We start from the raw sequence: 26,412 nt of genomic DNA on the forward strand, positions 1-26,412 counted from the left end.
AAAGCTTTTGCTAGATCACAGAAAATCCCTCCCACAATTAATCTGTCATTGAGAGCACTTAAAATATCGTTAGTTAGTTCATAGGTTGCTTTTTCTGTTGTTAGGTCTTTCCTAAATCCAAATTGCTCTTTGACTAATATGTTGTTAGAATTTAAGTGTTCAAGTAGTCTATTATACATAACTTTTTCAAAGACTTTTGAGAATGAAGTCAATATGGATATTGGTCTGTAATTAGAGATGCATTATGGAGATTATGGAGATTATGGATATTGGTGCAACAGATCAACTGCTGATTGGATATTCTGCATTTATCAGATACTGGAGAAAAAATGGGACAGATTTGAAGAGAGCTGGGAAGTAAGTATTTTGCAGTATTCTCATGGGTTTCTTGTACCCATGAATCTAATTAGGCTAAGTAAAATGTGTTTCAATTAAACCTGTAGTAAAATCCTATAAATAAATGTTTGTCTGATACATTTTATGTCCTGACTTGTCTGAAACAGGGAGACTGAAATTGATATTTAACTTCGCTCCAAAATATGCCTTAGGAAGCCCAGGGAAACAAGAACAACTGATAGCGTATGGAACATGTTGCTTCTGGTCTATGCTGATCATATTAATGTATTGGACAGAAACATGGAGAAAAACACAAGCTTTGTTAGACATTAGTTAGCTGGGTGGCTTAGAAGTAAACAAACAGAAAACTAAATTCATGTGCACGGCTTGCCACAAAAGTGCAGAACAAACTCATAACTCTGAAAAAGCAGCAGATGTCAAATATTTAGGAAACAATGAATAATGATTTTTTTTTAATTTGTGCTACTGGCTAAATATTGTTTGAATGTTAAAGATGCATGAGATAGGTGTAGCATGTAGCAAGCCAAGAATTTTGAGAGGAAAACGTGAGAGGCTTTTGTGAAGACAGTGATGAAACTTCAGGTTCCCTAAAATTCTTGGAATTTCATGACAACCTGAGCAACTCTTAATTTCTTGAGATGAGCTCTGTTCCATGTAGTTAGTTAGCCACAAGAACTTGTTCTGAATGGAAAAAAAAAATGCATACAATGTAATAATTGTGCTGTATTCAATTTGTCATTGCCTCAATGCTAAATTCTGATGTGAAATTTCGGGCTGTCTTGTGGTAAATATGCTCATTCTGGACCTCTAGGATGTGAGGCAGTGTTTAGTAGATTAGTTTTTAACCATTTCAGAGGAATGTGATGCCACCACCTTCAGGGTGTAAGGACTAACTTTTGATGCTTTTTACAGACAGCACAGAACAAGTGGCAGGGGGATGAGCAAGGACATCAAATATGACATTTTATCAATCTCAGTCTTATGGTTATGTTGTAAGAATTAGCTCAGAAACTCTAAGTCATGGCAGAGGGGTATTAGGCATAAAATGTGTTTCATTTTGCTCTCTAACTTCTTTTTCAGAACATTTTGGTCCTGAATGTATTTTGTGTTACATTTGAGATGCATATAGATCTTCATGTACAGTATCTGATATGGTTGTTTGATTTCAATCAAAATTGCAACAGGTCTCCATTTTGAAACACCCAAATATCAGATATAATGAAAATTCATTTAGGGGATTTTGAATTGTTATGTAAGGACAGAGTAGGAGTCAGTATAGCGTAGTTGGTATAGCAACTAGCTACGGGCTGACAACAAAGGGGTCAGAGTTCAAGCCCTGGTAGGGTCAAGAATTTTCTCCATGTCATCCAGATAGGCTCTGGGGTCCACCCAATGGGTACCAGGAGCTCTTTCCCCAGGGGAAAAGTGGCTGGGGCATGAGTACGACCACTCACCTATAGCTAGTGTTAAGGTCAAGAAAATGTAGATCTATACATTCATTCCCCCATATGCCTTCATAGTGTAGTGCTTAGTTAGTTAAGCACAGGGACTTTACCTTACATAAGGCAAGATGTGCCAAAGTAACATTTTTTCAGCTTTTGTTGTGAATGTATAAAGAAGAATCCTTAAATGCACATTTACAATACTTTATCTTCAATGTAAAATTGAAAAGAAAATATGTATTTTGGATTAGTACCAGATTCTTTTCTCCTAGAGATGAGAGTTAGCTAGAGCATGTCAGATTTGACATTCCTACAGCTTTGCTAGCTGCCTGCTTCGTGCTAGTATGTTGCGTGGTTGTGATGGAGATGGTATGTACCTCACACATCGATGCACTTTCATTAAATTACATTCCATTATATCCCAGAAGACAGAAAGAATCATGACATCATTGTTTCTTACACCAAAATATATCGGCATACTTTAACATGAAGTCTGGCAAATTCCTCCTGGGACACTCTGTATATATAGAAATATGGTTTTGAATATTATGACCATGATCAACTTCAAATAATACAACTATCATAGATTATTATTGATGAAGAGTGTACTCAGTGACAATTCCCGATGTATTCGCATTATATAGGGCAGGGGTCTCCGAACTATGGCCCACGGGCCACATCCGGCCCTCGATGTGATTTTATCTGGCCCGCGAAAGAATTGTGCAGAAATGCGCCAATTGAACTAATTTTCCCATGAGTACTGGTAAATGTGATTCTGAGCATATTGACCTGACATATTATACTGCAGTTTGATGGCTTAGCTGTGGAAAGGTTCTTTCGCGCTTCTTTCAGCTCAGTAATGAAATTTATATATATTTCTTACTGAGAAAAACCATCACGAGACACTTTTATCAGATACCGAGTGACTTTAGAAATTAGCATTTTTGCTGATCTGGTGAACCATATGAACCATTTGAATTTAAAGTTGCAGGGTGAAAATAACTTAGTCTGTGATTTATTTGCACTTATCAAGGCATTCAGAGCAAAGCTGATACTTCTGGAAAGCCAAGTGAAAAATTGTAACTTTGTTCATATGCTATACCGTGCAGAGTTGCATAAAAAGGGTGAAGCAGAATTTCCTTCCTCGTTTGCAAATTTAGTCAGTTCAGATTTGAAAGAACAATTTCGGAAGCGATTTGCTGATTTGGATTCCAGTGCTCAGGAAATTAGATTGTTTCAAAATCCGTTTGACTGTGATGCTGCAGATGTCCCAAGTCAAATTCAAATGGAAATTATTGAACTTCAGGAAAATTATCATATTAAAGACAAATACAAGGAAGGAAATTTGATCGAATTTTATAAATTTCTGAACTCTGAGCAATTTCCAAATTTAAGGAAATTTGCTTGAAAATTTATCTCCATTTTTGGGACGACATATCTGTGTGAACAAACTTTTTCCCAGGTGAAGTACATCAAGTCAAAATACAGGGTAAATTTATCCGATGAACATTTAAAGTCGCTACTTGTGATTAGCGTTTCAAAATTTGAACCTCAATTTAATCACATTTTAAGAATGCAAAAAGAGTTCCATCATTCACATTAATTGTTTTATTATAATTTGTGATGAAAATATGAGCATTTTCTGCTACTGTCTGTTGTCATTAATATACGATAATTTATTCTCACGTACTTTGTATTTAGTTTATGAAATTCTGTGCTTTCAATAAAACTCAAATACCTAGAGTTATCAATTTCTCATTTTATCTGGCCCGTTGAAAGTGCTGAATTACCGAATGTGGCCAGCGGTTCGAAAAGTTTGGAGACCCCTGATATAGGGCATGTAGGCCAAAGGACATGGCATGAAACAGTCGACTTGAATGCGGTTTTACGAGATATGTGGTTCTGACTGGGGTGATTGAAGATTATGTTGTCTTCCAGGATATGTTAAGGACACCCTGGAGATGGAGGGAATACATTCCTTCTGAATGTGGGTAACATTTACCAGAGTATAGAAATCTTAAAAATATGTATATGTAGTTGGAATTTGCATTGGCGAATTTATTTCGTGATTTTATGTTAGCAAAGCAAAATTTCATTTTAAACGCTGGTCGTGCTACAATAGCTTCCGTGTTTGTGGGCATCAGAAGCGATCAGAAGTACGTGATAAAACCAACAAAGATCATAATCATTCTATTCCAACTGTCAAAGAAATGCATAACCAAACCAGGGCAAAAATAAGTATGTACATTGACAAAATACAAAAAAAAAAAGTAAGACAATATATAGCAAATACGAGTAACACTATCTTGAAATAACAACCACAAACAACAATACGTTATTCTAAAATTTTAAAACTAGGCGAGAAACGGATGAGAAACACGAAGAGCATAAGAGTGAACAGCCGGAAGTAAATTGATGTGGGCAGTAAAGGAAGTAGTGTGGAAATCGTAGAAATGGTAGTAATGATTTGAGTTGTAATTGTGGGTGTTTTGGTAGCGAAGCGGCTAGAAAAGAAAAAGAAATCGAAACAGAAAGAAGTGCTTTAACTTGAGGTTTGTTCGGCTCTTTCTTTGTACCGTTTTTTTTTCAGTAATTCAAAGATAAACAGGTATTCGATAAATTCATTTTGGCGTCAGTACTTTGTTGTGTAGTTCGTCAGTGGTCTGTAATATGGTGTAAGGATCTGATTGCAGTTTTGACACACAAATTGTAAACTTAACAGGTTTCCCACTTGAAATCATGATGATCGTGAATAAAACATGCTCCCTGTTGGAAGAACCATGTTTCAGATAGATTCTCGAAGCAAATGAGTTAAAGGTTTATTTCCCTTATAAATAAAATACACAAAGCCCCATCAATTGCCATGTTATCCTTAACCTAACAGTTAATATTTATTCAGAAGTTAGTGGGGTTAAAATCGTACTAGCTACCCAGAAATGTTTCTGCGAAAGTAGTAATTATTTTGTATTATGAAATTCACATTTGTCAGGCCATAGGTGAACAAAGAGCTTATTGTATGTGCCTGCCATGTTTCTGTGTGTTTATGACAACAAACTACTGGAATTGGTATGTAAAGAAGGCTAACACAGTTCCCTTATATGCGAGGTCGTTATAAAGATTGAAACGAAATTCGTGCACAAGCTGTCCAAAATATTTATTAATAAAAAACATTTAAAGTGATATGCTACATATGGCCTGCTACACATGGTTTTCAAGATACATGTTGTCATCATCGTAGCAGTGTTATTTGTCACAGTGCAGATGTGATGTGATCCTTGGTACTGTTTCAGAGTCTAGGTCTTGCTCTACTCACCGTCAACTTATGGCGGGACGTGGAGGTCGTGGAGCAATATTAGAGGCCCTCCTTGCTCACCAGCGGACACCTGGTGTACAAAATGACAGTCAAGGAGATGAGAGTCCGGTAAGGAAGTACATTTGAAGAAGTGGCTGCTTTCAGAAATCCAGTCTCATAAGTCTTATTGCTTAAGGAATGAGGTTGTTGTCTGAGAGTGGAATTTGTAGTTTCTTAACTTTATGTTATACCAACAGGCATTCTATTTCGAACCGCAGCCAGTATTTGAATTATGTGTTTTACTAAGCTAAGTATTTGGCAGGTTCATTCGTGTGGTGGATCCACTTAACATTGCAGCAGCTGTTATTGTATGCCAGGATTAGTATTCATCGGTAAAGTATAATATATATACAAAATATAATTTTTTGTCAATTTCCTGTTTTTTACTGTGAGCCTAATAGAGAACTCCCACAGACATGAAATTTACTTCTTACTCCTGCCAGTATTTACAGTAGTCATGATGTTTAAAGTGTTGTGTATGTATTGAACTAGAGTTTTTGGATGTTATTCAGATCTTAATTCAAAATATTTTATTTTTTAACTATATGAATAAACTCTGATTTTGTGATGGGGGTAATGTTCCTTCTTTAAGGTTTTAGTGAGAGCTCACTCTTTGAGTCACTGCATGCCCTCAGAAACATTATTATATTGTTCTGGGTGGAATCATGAATATGAAGTAGTCAGCTTTGTTGAATGCTGTGCACAGAGTTGAAGCAGGTCAGTCTTGCTGTGCTATTCTATGGTGACAAGGAATCCATGTCTCTTAACATTTTAAATAGATTAAATGCATGTTCACGCTCTGTAACCAGAGTGCAAGACAACATTGTTATATAATGACCACTGATAAGAGAAAATGTAGCACTATGACAAATCAGAATTTTATTCAGGAAGATAAAAACATTTATGTAAATTCCTGAATTTGATTCAGAAAAATTTGTCTTTGTCACCTATCAAAAACATGCAGACTAAAGTATACATTATCTGTGATTCTACCTGGCATATATGTAGGCATGAATGTTTTGGAGGAACCTGCTTACCAGACTACCCAGCATCACGTACCAGAAGGCCAAAGTCTTAAAATTGTTGGCATATTTCCATTAGACATTTCTGTATGTACTTTTGTGTGGCTTTAGTGTGTGTGGTTGTCTGTCTTGTTCTAAATGTCTTCTTTCATCTGTGCCAGTATATGACTGACGTATCCCCTTATACAGCAGAACCCCCATTTAATGTACCTTAATTTAAGGCCTTCCCTCATTTAGCATTCATTTTCAGTAATCCTGATTCACCCTCCATTGAAGACATTCCTCCCCTTAGAGTTCAAATCCAGTGCATCTCAAAAGAAACCTTAAATGGGATTTCAGTTTCTATCATCCCCTAAAGTTCATTGTCTTTGTAACAGCCCGAATCTTCAGCCATGATAGTGGCTGAACCTCCTTCCGCAGTATCCAGCGGGCGTGGACGCGGCAGGGCAAACATACTAGCAAGCCTTCGCAGTCAGAACAAGGTGCCACTGCCAGTTCCTCCTCTGCAGGAAGCAGGGAAAGAGGAGGAGTTTCCCAGACATCTCGGTCGAGGTCGTGCACTCCTGAATTTTGTGGGGAGTGGATCAGTGTGAGTTGTATTGTATTATGTCTGTTTTTTGTTTTTCATGCAGTGAAATAGTGCCAATATCGTTACATGGCTGCAATCAAAATTATAAATAAGAGAACTTGAAATTGCTCCTAAGTTTTCTTCAAAAATTTTTTCAAACAGACCTGCCGTGAAACCTCCCTCTCCTGTGCCCTCAACTAAGGCTCCACCTAAATCTGTGGAACGAGCGGCTGTAAAGATGGCCAAGATGAGCCTTCAGGAGAAGCCTCCAGTTCACAAGACAGGGAGCAGTGGCAAGCAGTGAGTACCACAATCTCGCTTCAGCCTATAACTATATGCAAGGGTTTGTAGGTGGAGCTGATACAAAATGGGACCTGCGTTACTGACATCACTTCAAATGAATGATATTTCAGATAATGTGTGTGCTTTTTTTCAGAGTTTCAGTGAAGTAAAATGTTTTCCTACTGATCATTGGATAGTGGTGTACAGACACAGAATGGTGTTTGAATTTTTAAAAATGTTTCTGATTACATGTGACAGTAATGTGACATTTTGCTGTAATTGGCTTGCAGAATCCCAGTCACTGTCAATTATATAAGACTTAGAGTAGAACCAGGGAAAGGGGTGTACGAGTATGAAGTCCGCTTTGAACCAGAATTGGATTCTAGGGGGATTCAGAATAAACTCCTCAACGAGCATCGTAAGGAACTTGGCGAAACAAAGACATTCGATGGAGTGACTTTATATCTGCCAGTCCAACTGCAGCAAGAGGTGAGAGGTAGTTTATTTACTCAGTTCCAAATTAGAAGCATGTTTGTCATGATGGAGCATGTTGGAAGTGTTTATAGAGATTGTTGCTAATTGTAATTTATTGAGAAAGGAATACTTTTTGTTTGTGCTTTCTGTTTGTTTGTTCTTATTTGCTGAATTTAGTTGCAGTGTTATTTACAGTAATTTTATAACACTAAAATTAATTTGTGGGCATTTGTCACTGTGAAATATTTAATATTCCTTCTGTGTAGAAGTGGAAGAAGCCATTAAGACATAATGAATCTTATATGCTTGTTAAATTATTAAATTTTCTGCACAGGACACTAATTGTAAAGTTGTCATTCTATTGAAGAAGATATTTCCCATATAAAGTACTAGTATTTCTTTTTGATGAAAATACAAGGTGGTTCAAATATGACTTGGACTGATTTGTGTGTAAACAAGCCGCACTGCGCAGCAGCTGTGCGACCTTGAGAGAGTGAAGCCACAACCTGCACCCTCCCTCCTGTTGGGGTTAGAACCTGTTCAGTCATGTCTGGGAGTTGCTAGAGTGATGAGCGAACAGAAGATATCGCGGAGCATGGAACAACGCATTGTGATCAAATTCCTCGGAGAAAATGTCCCATCCCATGAAATTCACCACAGACTCCAACAACAGTATGAGGAAGAGTGTCTCTTAAGGACACATGTGTTTGAATGGTGTAAGTGCTTCAGAGAGGGCAGAGAGCGCACGGAGAATGAACCGCATGATCGTCAGCCGCAAACTTCTGTCACCGAGCCAAACATTGATAATGCAGATGTGAGAATAGGCGCATCACTACCAAGGAACTTGGAGCAATGCTGTCCATCAGTGTTGGTAGTGTAGAAGACATCGTGAAATACCACCTGCACTATCGCAAGGTGAATGCACGGTGGGTACCATGCACTTTGACGAACGTGAACAAAATGGTGCACATGCAAGCTTCCAGTTGTCTCCTACAGCAGTTTGAAGACGAAGGTGATGCATTTTTGAAGTCTGTAGTGACCACCGATGAAACGTGGGTGCACTACTTCATTCCCGAGTCCCAGCAGAAATCACACAAGTGGTGGGATACCAGTTCTCCCAAACCCAAGAGTGTGTGGAGGAGCCGTTCGGCAGGAAAAGTGATGGAAACGTTCTTCTGGGACTGGCAGGGGGTTATCCATGTAGACTTTCTGGCAAATGCCAGAACAGTCAATGCAGCTTATTACTCAGACCTCCTGGCAACAGACGTGAAGGAAGAGATCCGATCCAAGCAGAAGACAGGTGGAAAGCGGGTAGCTTTCCTTCAAGACAATGCACTCCCCCAAACGGCCAAAACAACAATGGAAACCCTCCGGAAATTGAAATGGAACCTTGTGACACATCCGCCATACAGTCCCAATTTGGCCCCAAGTGATTTCTACCTGTTCAGAAGGCTCAAATCAGACTTGCAAAGCATGCAGTTTGTGGACAATGACGCCGTCATCCAGACTGTTTGGGAATGGATATGCCGTCAAGCACAAGCCTTTTTTGAAAAGGGCATCAGGAAGCTTCCAGAACGTTGGAAAAATGTGTTGACTCCAGAGTGGAGTACGTTGAAGACTGACATGTGCAAGTAAGTGGTTGGAAATTATGGTTTAAAAAAAAATCAGTTCCAGTCATATTTGAACCACCTTGTAGATATAGGAAATTTGTGATTTAAATTTTTTATTGCAGCAACAGGTGTTAGAAAAGTCATTGTGATTGGTGATGCTGGGAACATTCCATGGCTGATGAGGTCTGAGGCTCTTAGAACAGTGAATATTAAGGCTGTGGTCCCTGGGATGTGGCACTGTGTAGCTTGATAGATGCTTACCAGTGTTTCAGAGCAACCTGTTCCTTCTGTCTGCATAACTATAGCAAGAAACACAGTGTTAGGTCTTAGAAGACAGCAGTCTTAACTCTGTGTCTCAACAACCCCTCCTCCCAAGTAGTCATGGTATTATTACATGTTGTAGGTAACAAGATATGTGTCATCCCACCCAGTGGATGCATCACCTGTCACCATCAGCATCATTTTCAAGAGAAAAAGGCAAATGAGAGAATGCATTCACCTGTACAATGTGTTATTCAGAAAGATAATGATTGTGCTGGACATGGCTCGTATTGGCAGACAGCACTTCAACCCTAGAAATGCACATCCAATCCCACAGCACAAGTGAGTGTGTCCCATTGTATCAACTTGTACCATTCTCAGATATAACATGCAACAGGAGCAAGTAATTCTTACATTTTAAGCACACATTCAAATATTGGTCCGTTATCACCTTGATTCACAAGGTTGGCTCATACAGCGCTTGTAGGCACGGTTGTGATGTCATGATGTGTGAAATGACCCATTGATTACAGTGTACAACACGAATTCTCTCCTTGCTGCAAATGTTTGTTCCATCCATGTGTGCCATCCGACAGATTCGTCTTGAAGAGTGATGAGGGATGGTCAGGATGTGATACCAGCCAGCCACCTACATCTAGTGCCATCGGTTGAGAAAAGCTGTAGCTGTGCATTCGCAAGATTGTTTGAGGCTCATAGTGGGCTGTAATGACAGAGAATTCAGCTGTGAGGGAGTGTGCAATGTTTGTCTGTTGACACTGTGGGTGTTGTGTGCAGTTTTTATGAATTGTTTCTCAGACCTCTCCTCACCCAGATGTGCCACTGATAACAAGTTATACAAGTGGAAAAGCTTATTGCCTTATATTCATTGCAGTGAGAACCTTAATGCACTTTATGTTGTCAGGTTGGAAGTGTGGCCTGGCTATGTGACCGCAGTGGACGAGTACGAGGATGGCATCCAGCTGTGCTGCGACTGTTCACATCGTGTGCTGCGGACCCAGACCGTTCATGAGCTTATGTGAGTTGTAATGAAGATGTGGGTGTCCAATTGCTGCATGTAGCCATGTCACACAGTTCCGTTCTTTCTGCAGGGAGGAGATCTTGTGCCAGAACCCCAACAACTACCAACATGTGGTGCACAAAACTATTATTGGAGCCTCGGTCTTGACACGATACAATAATAGAACATATCGAATTGATGATATTGACTGGAATAAATCACCCAATTCCACATTCGCCACACACACGGGTGAAACGGTAAGCATAATGATATAAGTGCTTGAACAGTTGAGTATTTAGATTATGGCCATCCTGACTCTAACACTGTAGTCAGTAGAAGTTCCTTTACCCTGAAGATGGAGACAGTATTTTCCTTCAGACCATCTCTTGAACTATGTTGGATTTGAGCTTCTCATTCCAGCGGCAATGAAGAGTATGCCGTGTAGTAATGTTGGAATGTTTCCCGAATGTTACTCCAAGCGTCTGCTAGGCTACACAGCATTGCATCCCAGGAGACAGTAATCTTAAACTACAGAACTACACTGTGGCATCCCAGAAGACTACTGTTTTAGTAGTTAGTGCTGTGGGAACACCAGATTTCATATAATACCCATTCTGATACTTAAGGCTGTTTTTTAAAGTAAGACACTTCTGATTGAGCTAAAAACAAAATTTTGGGCATGTGTGAAGTTCACCACCTGTGTGTGTCTGTGTTTTAGATCTCGTTCAAGAGTTATTACAAGAAGCATTATGACATTGATATCCATGACTTGGAGCAGCCACTTCTACTGAACCGAATGAAGAGCAAGATTCGAGGGCAGGGTGTAAGTATGGATCATGACACACTATAATGAATCACTGGAGAAATGGCTTTTCTTTCACTAAATGGGGATTATGCAAAATTACATTAAGAAACTGGTCATTTTTTTGTAAGATTTACTTGGTAAAATAATTTCTTTATGTAAGTAATTAGGTCAACTGTTTCTACACAAATATGTAACTAACTTGCGAACATTTTCACCTTTTTGAGTTTGTTGTAAACTCTTTGATCAATGCTGAGGCATTTCCATCTTCAGCTTACATCTGCATGGTGTGTTTGAGCAACACACAGATTTCCCTATATATTTGTATACCTTTGTTTCAAATATGACTGGAATCTCTTCTTATTCTGCATTATATTTGTATGTATGCCATTTCTTTTAGTATTTTAAAACCAATTTAATCTAAATTATTGCTTTTGGCCACCACTATCAATTTTGCACTGTTGTGATTAGTGATCAGCACAAGAAGCATATGTGTCATATGAAGACCGTGTATGAAGTATTATTTCCAGACCTGACAGAGCTGTCTGAGTAGCTTCACTTGTATCATCCACTGTAATTCATAATTTATTTACATCCATAAACTGTTACACAAGTACAATTGGACCAGTCAGTTAAGCAATCTAAAACACAACAAGTCAATTACTCTTAAAAATGTACAAAGTGATACACAAGACTAAAAACAGTATAATCATCATTAGGATCATCATCCCCCTGCTGAGGCTAGCAACCAAGGATGACATCCCCCAGCAATCCAATATAAAGCAATGCATACACCTATACCATCTACATACATCCACACCACATCAGAACCAGCGTGAGCCACCAAACTACCATCCATCATTGTTACTAAAAAACTCCTGCAGAGAATAAAAGCAGTTTTGTAATAAATAACTTTTTAATCTGTTTTTAAGAACTTTAAAATTTTCTATTCTTTTTAAATCAAGGGGATGGCTGTTATGTATTTTAATTCCCATGTTAATTACACTTCTTTTGCAATGAACAGTTGCATGTTTATACATGCACATCATGTTTTCCCTTAGTGTTATACTTGTGAATGTCAGCATAATGAGTTATGTAGATCTTGTTCTTTTTTTAAAAAGCATAAGATCTCTCATATATATATATATATATATATATATGTATATAAAGAAGTTACTGTTAAAATCTTAAATTCCCCAAAGAGACTTCTACAGGACACCCTGTTTTTCACTCCTTTAATGAGCCTAGACTTTTTTTAAAGACTGGATTACTGTTATTTACTCCCCCCCAAAAAAATCATACCAGATTTTAGTATAGATTCAAATTTATTAAAATAAACACTTCTTAGTACTGGTAAACTTAGTGAGTCTTGTATGGCTTTAATCAAATAAAGGACTATGTTTAATTTATGGCAGAGATGATTTAGATGAGTGGCACAGCTTGAGTTATCTGTGATATAAATACCTAAGAATTTTAAATTTGATATTTTTTAGATACAGAATGGGTCCATGAGTTAAACTAGATCCTCTTCCCTGAAACAGTATTGCTTTAGTCTTTTCAGCCTTTATTATAAGATTATTTTGTTAGGAAGGTCGCGGGTTCAAATACTGATGAGGACATTGGATTTTTTTCAGTTGACCTAATCCTTCCGGCCGCACTATGGCCCTGGGGTTCACTCAGCCTCTAACAGAAATGAGTACCAGGAATTAAATAATTTTCATGGGGAGTAAAGTGCGGCCGGCACGTAAGGCTGACAACCTTACTGCCATCTTTGAGCCAACTGTCTGGATAATGTGGGACCCTCAACATCTCACAACCCTATGGGCCTTCACAGCCTGGTACAGGGATAGCTTTACTTTACTTTACCAGTTTTCTAATTGTTTCATGACTTTTGCTGATTTTTCTTTTAATAATGGGAGGTTTTTCTCTACGAGTAGTATATTTGTGTCATCCGCGAGAAACACCACCTTAGCTTCTTGAACTGCTTGGGGAAAATTGTTTATAAACAACAAGAACAAAAGAGGTCCCAAAACAACCCTGAGGTACACCATATTTTATTTCTTTACATGATGAAACAAACGGCTTTATGTTTGCGGTCTTTTCATCTAAATGCTGTACTTCTACAAACTGAGTTCTAGCAGTAAGATATGAAATCATCCAAAAGTGTATTTTCCCTCTATGATGATACAGCTCCAATTTGGCAAGCAGTAGTTTATGATTTATTACACCAAAGGCCTTAGTTAAATCTAAAAATATGCCTGTAGCTAACAGCTTATTATCTGATGCTTTCTGGATATCTCTGTTAAGGTTTGTGTTGTTGTAGTGCTAGATTTCTTCTGTCTGAAGCCATTTGAGCCTCAGATATCATGTTGTGTTTGTTTAAGAAAGTCAGTATTCTTTTATGTATTTCAAGAATTTGGGAGAAAACTGACAAAATTGAAATTGGTCTATAATTGAAAATTTCCTGTTTCCCACCTTTTTTTGTGAATAGGCTGAACTTTTGCAATCTTCATCAAAGTTGGAAAAGTTCCAGAACATAATGTAATGTTACTGAGGCTCTTGGGCTACAAGATGAGACAGCTGTCTGTTTGGTTGCAGGAGGTGGAGCAAATGGTGTGTTTGGTCCCAGAACTCTGCTATCTTACAGGGTTGACAGATGAGATGAAGAACGACTTCCGTGTCATGAAGAACATTGCCATGTATACGAGAATCACTCCCAACCAGCGCCAAGCTGCACTTAAAAAGTTTATCAGTAATATTGAAGGTATGAGGGCATATCTAGTGGCTGAGGTCCAAGCTCAGAGCGATCCTTGTGGACAGCACAGCCAGAATGTTTGAGTAAATAGATCTCATAAGCTTCTCAGCGCATAAGGATTTCAATTTGGATTATCTTTGGACAGATGGGAATTAATAAGAACTGTGTGTTTGGACTTTTGCCATTTTAATCAAATTCCTTTCAGATTGTTTAGGCAGTTAGTAATGTCTGAAGACTATAAAGAAGTGAATTTAAAGTACCTTAGTAATTCTGTTTGGCGTGATAGTTCTTAAAGCATGTAAAATGAGCAAACATCTCGACTAGCACTACATTAATTTAGTCCATTGACCCTGTTTCTGAGTTTGCATGTTTAACTCCCCCCCCCCTCTCTCACCCCCATCATTTTATACATTTTGCTTCAGTATTTATCTCAGGTGCTCCTTTCTTTTACAGTCTTTATTGAAAAATAATTGAAACTGCTCTTGAAACACATACTTTGTGTTCTGTAATTTTTTTTTGTGTGTAAAATGAATGTGATATCTTTTCTGAATTCTTTGTTTTGTGTGTTTGGATTTCTCAGGGAATTTTTTTTTTTTAAATAAGTGTTTGATTGGATTCCAGCTGATGTGTGAAGGTCAGTGTAGCATGGCCCAGTTAGTAGTAAATTTCCCTGAACTTTAATCAATTTATGTTCAAATTCTGTCCAATCTCCCCCCCCCCCAATTTCTGATTCTCTCCTCTAGTTCTCCTTTGCATCCTTCTTAGAAACATCATCCTGCCATTACAATTACAAAAGCATGGTACTATATTCACAGTCATATGGATCACTGTGTTTGTAATCTAACATGTTATGCAGGAGCAAAACTGGTGACACAGTGAACATGGTGAATGGTAGTCCTGTCAGTGAACATGTCATTTATGTGGATCATTTCGTAGAAAGACTGAAATGAGTACAGATGGGCATTAGATGCACTGTTTTCCATCCATCTGTTCTTTCAGGCAGGAAGTGTAAAACTTAACCCATAGCAGTGAGCAGACCTCTGTGACGTTAGGGGAGGGAGGCCAGGAACATGAATTTTGCTGTGAAATGGAGGTGCATATCGGTATCTCGAGCGATGCCTAACTGGTTTACACACTGTTTACAGAAAATAAAAAGGCTCAAGACTTGTTGGCTGGCTGGGGTCTCAAGATGGATTCAAGCACATTGGATCTCATGGCTCGGGTTCTCGATCCTGAGGTGGTCATCTTCGGTAATAACACAGTCCAGAAGGTCACGTTACATGCAGATTGGGGAGGAGCCATGTCTCATAACAAAGTTCTGACTGCAGTGAGTTGTATTACCCTTCTTGTTCTTAGCTGGCATCACACTTATATTGTAATTAAATTGGCCTGTAGTAATTGTTTTGAAAGTGGGTTCTGTCAGCTTTCAGATAAGGAAATTATTTATGCTAGCACTGCCGGTAGGGAAATCTGTATTGTCTGTTTTCATGGATGGTTTCCTTACAAGTTCCTGGAAGACAGAAACAAAACTTGAATGGTAACCAAATGTTCCATTGTTCTATATAGGAATGAACATTAGTCAGCATAATGTTTCTGAACCTTATCAGAAGTTGCAGGCTAAAACAGAGTTTAGTATCTTATAGCACACCAAGTCATATACTTTGTATTGTTTATTTAATTATGCTGTCATTATCTCAGACTGTATACCATCAGCTCATTAGTGAATAATGAATTGGAAAGAATGTGGAAGGAAGTGTTAATGTTCTGATTGAGATACTATCCCAGCATTTTCCTGGAGGGACTGAGAAAGACCACAAAAAGTTAGAATATTTGGTGTTCCAATCAAGATTTGAAGCTGGTACTTTCCAAATACAAGCCAGAAGTGTTACTGTTTCGGCCAACTTGCTGCCGTGTACCACTGCACCTATGCATGCATGAACTATATTGTTGTTCATATTTATGGTTTCTTCTTGGCCGCACCATGGCTGAAGTGGTTAATCGCTGGCTTCTCACCACGGCGGCCCGGGTTCGATCCCGGGTCTGGTCAAGTGGGATTTGTGGTGGACAAAGTGGCGCTGGGGCAGGTTTTCTCCGAGTACTTTGGTTTCCCCTGCCAATCTTCATTCCACCAATTGCTCCACAATCACCCTCACCTATCATCTGAGGCTGGTACAATAGGCCAGAAGTGGCCGCAGTACAAGGGACTTAGTCCCACCCCACTAGCAATAAAAAAAATAATATAGTTTCCTCTTACAACATGATGTTTTATAATACTCAGTGCTGACTAACTTCATGGAGCTGAGTTCCTGAAAAGCCGCCAGTCACTCGGCTGCATAAGAATTTACCAATATTTTATGGAACCTAGAGGTTTATTACCATGTTCACAATAACATACTACTGGTCCCTACCTTGAACCATATCAATCAAGTCAATACCACCCCATCCTGTTTCTCTAAGATATATTTTAATATTAACCCCTGTGTATGCATTTCTCCTCCCTCCATGCATGCATTCCTCCTCTCCCAGTGCCCTGCTTATCTCTTCCTTCTTGACTTGGTCATTCTAATTATATTTGGTGAAGAGTACAGTTTATGAAGCTCCTCACTATGCATTTGGCTCCAGCCTTCTATTATTTCATCCCACTTCGGTCTAGATATTCTCAGTCACCGTCAACCTCTGTTCTTCCCTTGATGTGAGGGACCAAGTTTTATACCCATACAAAACTACAACTAAAACTGTAGTTTTGTGTATTTTAATCTTTACATTTTTAGAGAGCCGACTACAAGACAAAAGATTCTGATCTAAATGGTAGCGACCAATAACTGAATTTTATCTGCTCTCAAGTTCCTTGTGAATCAATTTTGATTGGTAGCTGTCATTCCCAAATATTTTAACTTTGCCACATTTACAAAGGATCTGTCAACTGTCTTTTTGTTATGAGTTTGCCCTGGATGAGATGTCAGAATGTACTTATCTCTTTTTAATTCTAGACCAGCCTCCTTAATAGCATCAGTTAGTGTCTCGTGTGTTTTGTCTGTGGTATTTATGTTGTCTCCCAGTAGATTTACATCATCAGCATAGACCTGAAGCTGATGTATTCCATTCATTTTCAGTCCCACCTGGTTTTCTTGGTCTTTCTAATGGCATATTCTAAAGCAAAGTTGAAAAGCCATGCTTCTAAACCACCATCTTGTTTTAGGCCATTTTGAATAGGAAATGTATTAGATGAATTTTTACCTATTATGTAGACTTTACTGTAGTTTTCATTTAAACAGGTTTTAATAAACCAAACTAGTTTCATGGGTACCCCAGACCCACTGAGAATGTTCTTCAATACTTCCCTACAAAATGAATCATAGGTGTTCTTGAAGTCTATGAATGGCTGAAATAATGTCTAATTGTGCTCCTATTTTTTCTGGAGTATCTCAGATGCAAAAGAGCCCAGATAGTAGTTGATCTGTTACGTCAAAATCCCAACTGATGATACCCAATAATTTTGTCTGCATGTGGACTTAACCTTCCGTGTTAGGTAGGTCCCTTGTCACCACAGCATGGCACGTCGTCAGGTTGCAGATGGAGGAGACGCCCTCCAGGTGTGGAGGGTAGCTGCAAATATATTGAATAAGCAGTCACAGACAGCCAACAAGGGGTGGTCATCCAGCTTGGAGGTTGGGCATGGGGCTAACAACTCGCTGTAAAAAATAAGCTTGTTACAAAAATTTGCAAGAACCCTCGGACCTGAATGAATTCCTTGGATAAACAACTTAAGCGAAAGAAGATGGATATGAAATTTGGCACTTGGAATGTTAGAAGTATGTTTAGGCCAGGCTCGCTCAGGGCAGTGGCAGAAGAAACCTCAAAATATAGGTTAGATTAAGTGGGAGTACAGGAAGTGAGATGGGCCAGAGGTGGTACTGAAACAGCAGGCGAATATACATTTTTCTATGGAAAGGGGAAGGAAAATCATGAATTAGGTACAGGTTTTTTCGTACATAAGAGAATTATCAGCAGTTAAGAAGGTAGAGCTTGTTAGTGACAGGATATCATACATAATACTCGTACTAAGAGGTCACTGTTATGATATGATCATTCTGAATGGTAATTCCCCAAAGGAAGATAGAATTGATGATATAGAGGACAAGTTCTATGAAGAACTAGAACACGTAACTGATAAATTCCTGAAGTACCATATGAAAATTTTGTTTAGATTTCATTTCCAAAGTAGGTCGAGAAGACATTTTCAAACCAACGATTGGGAATGACAGTTTGCGTGAAATTAGTAATGATAATGGAGTTAGAGCAGTACACTTTGCCACATCAAAAAGTCTTACTGTCAAAAGTACAATATTCCCACATCGTAACATCCATAAATTTACTTGGACACCTCCTGATGTGAAGATACACAATCAAATCAACCATATTTTGATAGATAGGAGATGGCACCTAAGTATACTTGATGTCTGATCATTCAGGGCAGCAGATTGTGATACTGACCACTACCTTATGCTGGCAAAGGTTAGGGAAAGACTGGCAGTGAGCAAACAAACAACGCACGATGTTCATATGGAGAGGTTCAATCTCAAGAAATTAAATGAGATAGAGGGTAAAGAGCAGTAATGTGTTGAAATCTCAAATAGGTTTGCGGCTTTGGAAAACTTGGACACTGAAGTGGTTGTTAATAGAGCTTGGGAAACTATTAGAATATAAGAATTTCTGCCAAGGATAGTCTGGGATACTATGAACTGAAAAAGCATAAACCATAGTTCAGTGAAGGATGCTCAAAATTACTAGACCAAAGAAAACAAGTTAAATTGCAATGGTTGCAGGATCCAAGTGAAATAAATATAATCTCAACAATATAAGATGTGACACCAGCAGGCATTTTGGGAATAAAAAGAAGGAATATCTGAAAGACAAAATTGATGAGCTTGCAATGAACAGTAAGAACAAGAACATTAGAGGAATAAATGACTTTAAGAGGGGTTACCAACGTAGCAATAACTTAGTGAAGGATGAGAATGGTGATCTGCTTGCAGCTTCCCACAACATTTTGAATAGGTGCAAGAACTACTCTCAGTTATTGAATGTGCATAGGGTCAGTGATGTTAGGCAGACAGAAATGCACACAGCCAAGCCGCTACTACCTGATCCTAGCCATTTTGAGGTTGAAATTGCTATTGCAAAATTGAAAAGGTATAAATCGCCAGGTAGTGATCAAATTCCTGCAGAATTTGTTCAAGCAGGAGGTGAAATATTATGTTCTAAGATCCATAAGCTAATTACTTCTATTTGGCATAAGGAAAAATTGCCTGATCAGTGGAAGGATTCTATTATTGTACCAGTTCACAAGAAGCGTGATAAAACTGACTGTAGTAATCATCGGGGATATCACTGTTATCAACTTTATACAGAATGTTATCCAATATTCTTCTCTCAAGGTTAAGTCCATGCATAGATGAAATTATTGGGGATTATCAGTGTGGGTTTCAACATAACAGATCAACTACCGATTCATCAGATACTGGAGAAAAAATGGGAGTACAATGAGACAGTACATCAGCTATTCATATACTTCAAGAAAGCCTATGATTCAGTTAAGGAAGTATTGTACAATATTCTGATAGAGTTTGAGATACCCATGAAACTAGTCAGGCTGATTAAATTGTTTTTAAATGAAACATATGGTAAAGTCAGTATAGGTAAACATTTGTCTGATAAATTTCCTATCCAGAATGGTGTAAGACAAGGAGATGCTTTATCGCCACTTCTTTTCAGCTTTGCTTTAGAATATGCCATTAGGAAGGTCCAAGAAAACCAGATGGGACTGAAATTAAATGGGACATGTCAGCTGTTGGTCTATGCTGATGATGTGAATCTACTGGGCTATAATATAGATACTGTAAAGAAAAACACACAGACTTGAATTGACAATAGTAAGGAGGTTGATATAGAAGTAAATACAGAGAAAACTAAGTACATGTTGCTGTCTCGTCACCAAAATGCAGAGCAAGATCATGACATAAAGATAGGTCTGAAAATGTGTCACAGTTCAGATATTTGGAAAAGACTATAACAAATCAAAACCTGATTGAGAAGGAAATTAAGAGGATATTGAACTTGGGTAATGCTTGCTACCATTCAGTCCAGAACCTTTTGTTTTCTTGTCTGCCGTCTAAAAACATAAAAATTAGAATATACAAAACTATAATTTTGTCTGTGGTTTTATATGGGTGTGTAACCTGGTCTCTGACTTTAGGGGAGGAACATAGACTGAGGGTGTAGAGAATAGGGTGGACCAAAGAGGGATGAAATGACAGGAGGTTGGAGAAAACTGTATAACAAGGAGCTTGATAACTTGTACTCTTCTCCAAGTATAATTAGATTGATCGAGTCAAGAAGGATTAGATGGGTAGGACATGTAGCACGAATTGGGGAGGTGGAATGCATATAGGATATTGATGGGAAAGCCGGAAGGAAGGAGACCACAGGGAAGACAAAGATGTGGGTGGGTGGTCAGTATTAAAATGGATCTTAGTGATATTATGGGATGGTATGGATTGGATTGATCTGGCTCAGGATAGGGGCCAGTGGAGGGCTCTTGTGAACACGATAATGAACCTTCGGGTTCCATAAAATGCTGGGAAGTGCTTGAGTACTGCACAATTGGCAGCTTCTCACGAAGGGCTCAGCTCCATGAATGAGTGAGTGAGTGAGTGAGTGAATGAGTGGACTTAACCTTGAGAAAAGGTTATTGGACAGTATTTTATTTGAAGATGATAACACTCCTATGCCTCAATAATTACCACAGTCAGATATATCTCTCTTGTAAATTGGTACAATAATAAATTCCATCCAGTGTTGAGGCAAGTCTCCCTTATTCAGAATAGAAGTAATGAGTTTGTGGATATCAGAGTGTAATGTTTCACTTCCTGGTTGAATCAGTTCTGCCAGAATTTGATCAGTAACCAGGTGATTTTTACATTTCCAATTTTTCAGTAGCAATTACAAACTCAGAAATACTTGGGCTCAGATACTAATGGCTCAGCTGTGTGTATTTCTATTTGCCTCACATTACTGATTATGTGTGCATTCAGTAGCTGAGAGAAGTAGTTCTTCCACCTGTTCAAAATGTGGGAATCTGCAAGCAGATCACCATTCTCAACCTTTACTAAGATATTTTTAGGTTTGTAAGCCATCTTAAATTTAATTATTCTATGTAAGTCTGTCATGTTCTTCCATGAAAATGTACCAAATGACATATGAGGCGGAGTCAGTAAATAGGTCACAAATGGAAGTAAAACAGTTGTAATGGACGTAATAGGTTTTCTATGTGTATCACTAGGTAGCAGCACAGTCCAGCTTCATGACAGTCTGGGTGGCAGATGTGCATATGCAAGTTCAGGGGCTGCTTTCAATAGTCAGAATGGCAACCTTGCTTGAGTGTGCTACCAAAGACCAGTGTTCTCTTGTGCATTCTGTCTTGTAGTTAAAAATGGTGGCTGACAAATGAATAAAGTTTTCAGGAGAATTCTGTGGAAGGGAAAACAGTACATGGAGGCCCAAAGTTTTGTGAGATATAGAGGCTCCCACATTTCCTAGACATTTGGCTCACAGATGGTGGTGAGATTGTCAGCCCTATGCACCAGCTGCCCTTTACCCCCAGGAAGATTCCTGGTACTCACTTCTGTTAGAGGCTGAGTCAACCCAGGGCCATAGTATGGCTTGAAGGATTAGGTCAATTGTAAAATCCAGTGACCACATCACGAATCAAGCTCGTGACCTTGTGGGTTGTAACATAGTGCCTCCCCAAACTGTGCCACCATGTGCCCCTAAAGAGTTCTTTGAATGGATTCAAAATAAAAATGTTGTAGATTACGTAATTACACCAAGTGAGAAAAATGTGGTTGGGTGGTGTGTTTATCTTTACCAACAATGAAATTGTTATATATTATGAGTGTTGAGGACACATACACTCAGACTTTATGTAGGTGAGCCAGTCTACTTGTTTCAGTGACTGCTTTGTGTTACAGGTGGATCTGAGGACTTGGATGATTATCCATGCACCTCGTGACGCTCGTTTTGCTAACGAGTTTGCAGGCATGATGCAGAAAGTTGGGCCACAGATGGGGATCAGTGTTTCTGATGCCCGCATTGCACGTTTGCATGATGATCGTACTGACTCCTATCTCCGTATGTTGCGGGAGAACATAAATCCAGTCCTCCAGGTGGTGGTGATTATCTTCCCTACTTGCAGAGACGACAGGTACGCTGCAGTAAAGAAGCTGTGCTGCGCCGAAATGCCAATTGCTTCACAGGTTAGCTCTTGTTTTAGAGTCATATTTTCCTGAGTCCTTTATTGAATTTGCATTGTAGTGTCTACACACATCTCCGTTGCATAATTACTCCATTTTGTTTGCATGGGGTTAAATACAAGATTTTATTTTATGCCACATATTAATCTGTCCTTTAATTTGACATGGTGATTAACACTGTTTGCTGTCTTCCTTCTACCTGTATTCCCCCACTCAGTGAGTAGTTGTATGGATCTTATTCTGCGCTAAATGTAGCCTTTTGTTTATACTTTGTGTTCAACTTTTTTATAGCTGTTGACGTTACCAGTATCATTCTATTAAGTCTGAACTTCTTATGCTGCGGTCTTCCTTATACCTCACCTTCACCATCCTGGTATACTAACTGATTGTGTTTGTGGTGAACCAGGTCACAAGGAAAGTAAAGTTACTGTATCTTGAAATATTTTGGAATCATGTGGTTGCCCTATCCTCATTTCAATGTAAAAGAATTATCCAGAAGGTAGTGGCAGTTACACAAGTAAGCACAATAATTTTTGTGTGGTGATTGCTAATGCCAGGTATGTTCATGGTTGATCCTGAAAAGATTATAACACAAGAACTATCATACATACTTACCCCAAACCTATCAGAACTACCATGCAACTTTGAAGAAAATTATTGGCCTATTAGATCCAACATATCCTAGATTCACGCCAAAAAGTTTGGTTTGTGTCAAGAAATCTGGCTGATTGAGCCGTTCTGAAACATGAAAATACTGCGTGGGCAAATTTGTAATCCTATAACTCAATAGATCTATCTGAGAAGAGTCTGTTGATGTGCATATGAATCCAACGTGAAGGAAATGTACAAAATTATTTTGTGCCATAAAACCGTTAATCCAAAATGTGTACATCGTTATTATGTTATTCTTCCTTGAACCTTTTTTTTTTCTTTCAACAAATTACTGTTTTTCTTTATTGGGTTTGAGGTTCTCACAGTGGTGACTGTGAAGAGCTCTATCATATGAGATGAGATGTAATCTGATCTGGTAAAAATCATTTCTGTTGCACTGCTTGCTGTTACATCCCAGAAGATGGTACTCCTCACCCTGTTACTTCTTTGATAACAAGAGTTGTGCCAAAATCCTTATCCAGTGATAATTGAACTGTTCCTTCCACCTTTTATTTGGTCAGTGTAAATCATATGATAGCAAGCTTGCCATGATAAGGATTCAGGTGTCATTCTTTGTACATGTTCATACCCATAAAATTGGAGGTAATGTATGTTTGATAAAATCATCTTTGGCTCTAAGCTGTGTCAGGTGGGGGAAAATTCATCTTAAACCAACTGACGCTTCTGATAGCCAGAGAAGATTTTGACTTTTAACTGCCATGAAAGCTTCACAACTTTTTTTTTTTTAATTGCTTGTGGGGTGGGACTAAGTCCCTTGTACTGCGGCCACATCTGGCCTATTGTACCAGCCCCAGATGATAGGTGAGGGTGACTGTGGAGCAATTGGTGGAATGAAGATTAGCAGGGGAAACCGAAGTACTTGGAGAAAACCTGCCCCAGTGCCACTTTGCCCACCACATATCCCACTTGACCAGACCCAGGATCAAACCCAGGCTGCCACAGTGGGAAGGCAGTGACTAACCTCTTGGGCTATGGTGCGGCCTAAGCTTCACATCTTACATAATGTATATTGTGTTTTGCAGCTAAAACTCATATCCAGAATGTGTAAAAGTTTCAGTCTTGTGCAGCTGCACTGTGCCAGACTTCAGATGGTTAGTGCAAGGGATAGTCTTCAGTAAAGAGTGAATTGTGTTAGGACATTACTTTTGTGTTGCCAGTGGCAGTGCACTTGTACATCTGTGCCTCAGGCTCACGGTCATGGAACTTTGTCCACAGGTGATCAACTCTCGGACTCTGTCCAAACCTGACAGACTGCGGTCTGTGGTTCAGAAGATAGCCTTGCAGATGAATTGTAAGCTTGGAGGGACCCTGTGGGCAGTCAAGATTCCTATGGTAAGAAACTGTACACAACTTTGTGACACTATGAATATGGCATCTGCTGTAGCTGAGGCTTTTGGATTCCATTTTGCACATTCAGTCCAAGGCCAGTGATGGTTCTAAAAGCCTAAGCATTGTTACACTGAAAGATGCAACTTATGTATATTAGTTTCCCTCTTGATCAGCCAGTGTAACAGTGTCATTCATAGAACTGGGTTGGCAAGAAGATTACTGTCATATGATACAATGCCATATAGTTTTGTAGAAAGTTAGTAGACTGAGGTAAGAGGCAGCTGGTGCGTAAGGCTGCCGACCTTACCGTCATCTCTGAGCCAAATGTGTAGATAGTGTGGGCCATCTCACAACTCTATGGGCCTCCATGGCCTGTTACAGGGATAGCTTTACAATTTACCTTTACAATTTTATTTATCTATTTTTTTTAACTCGCCATGAGAACCTCAGATCCTGCATGTGTGTTGTAAGATTTAAAGTTTCCAATGACAACTGAACTCACAGGTTTCTCAAAAGCAGTTTATTCAGATTAACATTGTGCATGATTGAGTTTGTTTCACTGCAGAACCTTTTGTGACTGTAAAGGGTGACATTGCTGCTGTTTTCATGTGTGTTTCATTGCAGAACAACTGCATGGTGTGCGGTATTGATGCCTACCATGACTCTTCCAAGAGAGGGGCCAGTGTTGCTGGCTTTGTGGCGTCACTCAACCAGACCTTGACACGATGGTTTAGTAAAGTCTGCTTCCAAGGCCCTGGTCAGGAGCTGGTCGATGGGTTGAAGACCTGCCTTATCTCCTCCCTGAAGTTTTATTATGATGTGAGGCTTCAGCATATTATATGTACCTTCCACACTGTCATTATTGTGGCTCATTCAGTTCTGTAGACAAAGCGCTCTCATGTGATACTGAGCTCTACACTCAGGCCATGGAAAGAAGTCCCATGCCTCTGCTTTTTCTACATCTGCCTTGAAGTGTTCCCCCCCTTAGTGTACTTCCTTATATTCACCTTCAGTTTCCTGACCATTCTGTGCACAGGAATTTTGGTAATGATAGCCGCATGATGATCTTCGCTAGTGAGATGCCTTCTTGCTGTTTACTTAAAGCATGGGGTGGGGGAGCTCAGTTCAAATAGAACACTAGGCAAAGAGTGGGAAACATCAAGTGAAAACATCCCTACCATCTGTGGCACTTCTTTCCATTGCCGTCGTGTACTTGTGAGCCATAACTTGAGAGCACGTGTTTGTCAGATTTGTCCTTTGAAACATGAAAGGAAAGCTAAACGCACTGCTCTCCAGCAGCAAAAATTCCCTGGAGAGATGGTGAGACTGGGGTAGCACACATTAAGCTGCAGTATACTGTTTGAAATGCATTACGACCCCATGGAATGTTCAGTGGTTGTGGTTGTGTGTCTACATTCTGAATTCTGGCTTCATGATATAGCAGGAACTTACATTGCTTGAAAAGTTTGGTCTTTATGTGTTCTGGACGCATCCAAGTGCGTACAGTGAATGCGTAATGGGGAGTTGTGTCCACGGTTTCATCTCAAAAACTACAGGAAGGATATAAGTGAAATTTGATATTCCTGTTTGTCAGAGCTCTTGGAGAACTTAATTTTCTTTTGTACTGATGTAACACTACTCTACATGAGACTGAAGTCCAACTTTAATGGCTGTCTCAAAAATGCTTATTTTACAAAATTGAAGTGTTACTGACCTTTATGGGTGATGCAGTGCACTGTTACAATTCATGTGTTTGGAGTCCAACATACCTAATGTTGCTTTTTTTGACACAAATACCATTATCCCATCAGAACTCACAGTACTGATTGGTAATTAGAATCCCTGAATTTTCTGAACAGTAAAGTTTAAGATATATGTATTTTGAAGAAAGCAGTCTTCTGGGATTTGGCACCGTGTATATGTGGTGTTAACCAATGTTTCGGAGGAATGTATCGCCTCCATCTTCGGGGTAGAAAAAAAAATATAAGAAATCCGCAAGCGAAGTAACTGTGAAACTGCAGACTGCTTTTACTGGTTCTCACGGTCTCTTTGCTTGCGGATTTCTTATATTTTTCTTCTACCCTGAAGATGGAGGCGATACGTTCCTCCGAAACGTCAGTCGCCACCACATATACACGGTGCCAAATCCCAGAAGA

The 26,412-nt window shown here is 39.1% G+C and overlaps 1 protein-coding gene across 2 annotated transcripts in view; it reads left to right on the forward strand.

The window, feature by feature from the left end:
• The first annotated feature begins 3,681 nt into the window (after nucleotides 1-3,681).
• LOC111867468 (piwi-like protein Ago3) overlaps nucleotides 3,682-26,412 on the forward strand; it is a 27,857-nt gene continuing 5,126 nt past the window's right edge. The window contains exons 1-14 of one of the 2 annotated variants that reach the window (XM_023857365.2): nucleotides 3,682-3,786; nucleotides 5,090-5,220; nucleotides 6,551-6,762; nucleotides 6,904-7,041; nucleotides 7,314-7,512; nucleotides 9,511-9,710; nucleotides 10,291-10,404; nucleotides 10,478-10,643; nucleotides 11,105-11,209; nucleotides 13,787-13,952; nucleotides 15,089-15,270; nucleotides 21,974-22,258; nucleotides 24,143-24,259; nucleotides 24,881-25,075. In XM_023857365.2, coding sequence (XP_023713133.1) covers nucleotides 5,122-5,220; nucleotides 6,551-6,762; nucleotides 6,904-7,041; nucleotides 7,314-7,512; nucleotides 9,511-9,710; nucleotides 10,291-10,404; nucleotides 10,478-10,643; nucleotides 11,105-11,209; nucleotides 13,787-13,952; nucleotides 15,089-15,270; nucleotides 21,974-22,258; nucleotides 24,143-24,259; nucleotides 24,881-25,075 — 2,178 coding nt within the window. In that variant the 5' untranslated portion in view covers nucleotides 3,682-3,786; nucleotides 5,090-5,121. Of the gene's footprint in view, nucleotides 3,787-4,235; nucleotides 4,352-5,089; nucleotides 5,221-6,550; nucleotides 6,763-6,903; nucleotides 7,042-7,313; nucleotides 7,513-9,510; nucleotides 9,711-10,290; nucleotides 10,405-10,477; nucleotides 10,644-11,104; nucleotides 11,210-13,786; nucleotides 13,953-15,088; nucleotides 15,271-21,973; nucleotides 22,259-24,142; nucleotides 24,260-24,880; nucleotides 25,076-26,412 lie in introns of those variants that run through there. The other variant, XM_023857364.2, reaches the window with a different exon arrangement.

This window comes from Cryptotermes secundus, unplaced genomic scaffold (assembly GCF_002891405.2).
Source record: "Cryptotermes secundus unplaced genomic scaffold, Csec_1.0 scaffold843, whole genome shotgun sequence".
Classification (NCBI taxonomy): domain Eukaryota; kingdom Metazoa; phylum Arthropoda; class Insecta; order Blattodea; family Kalotermitidae; genus Cryptotermes; species Cryptotermes secundus.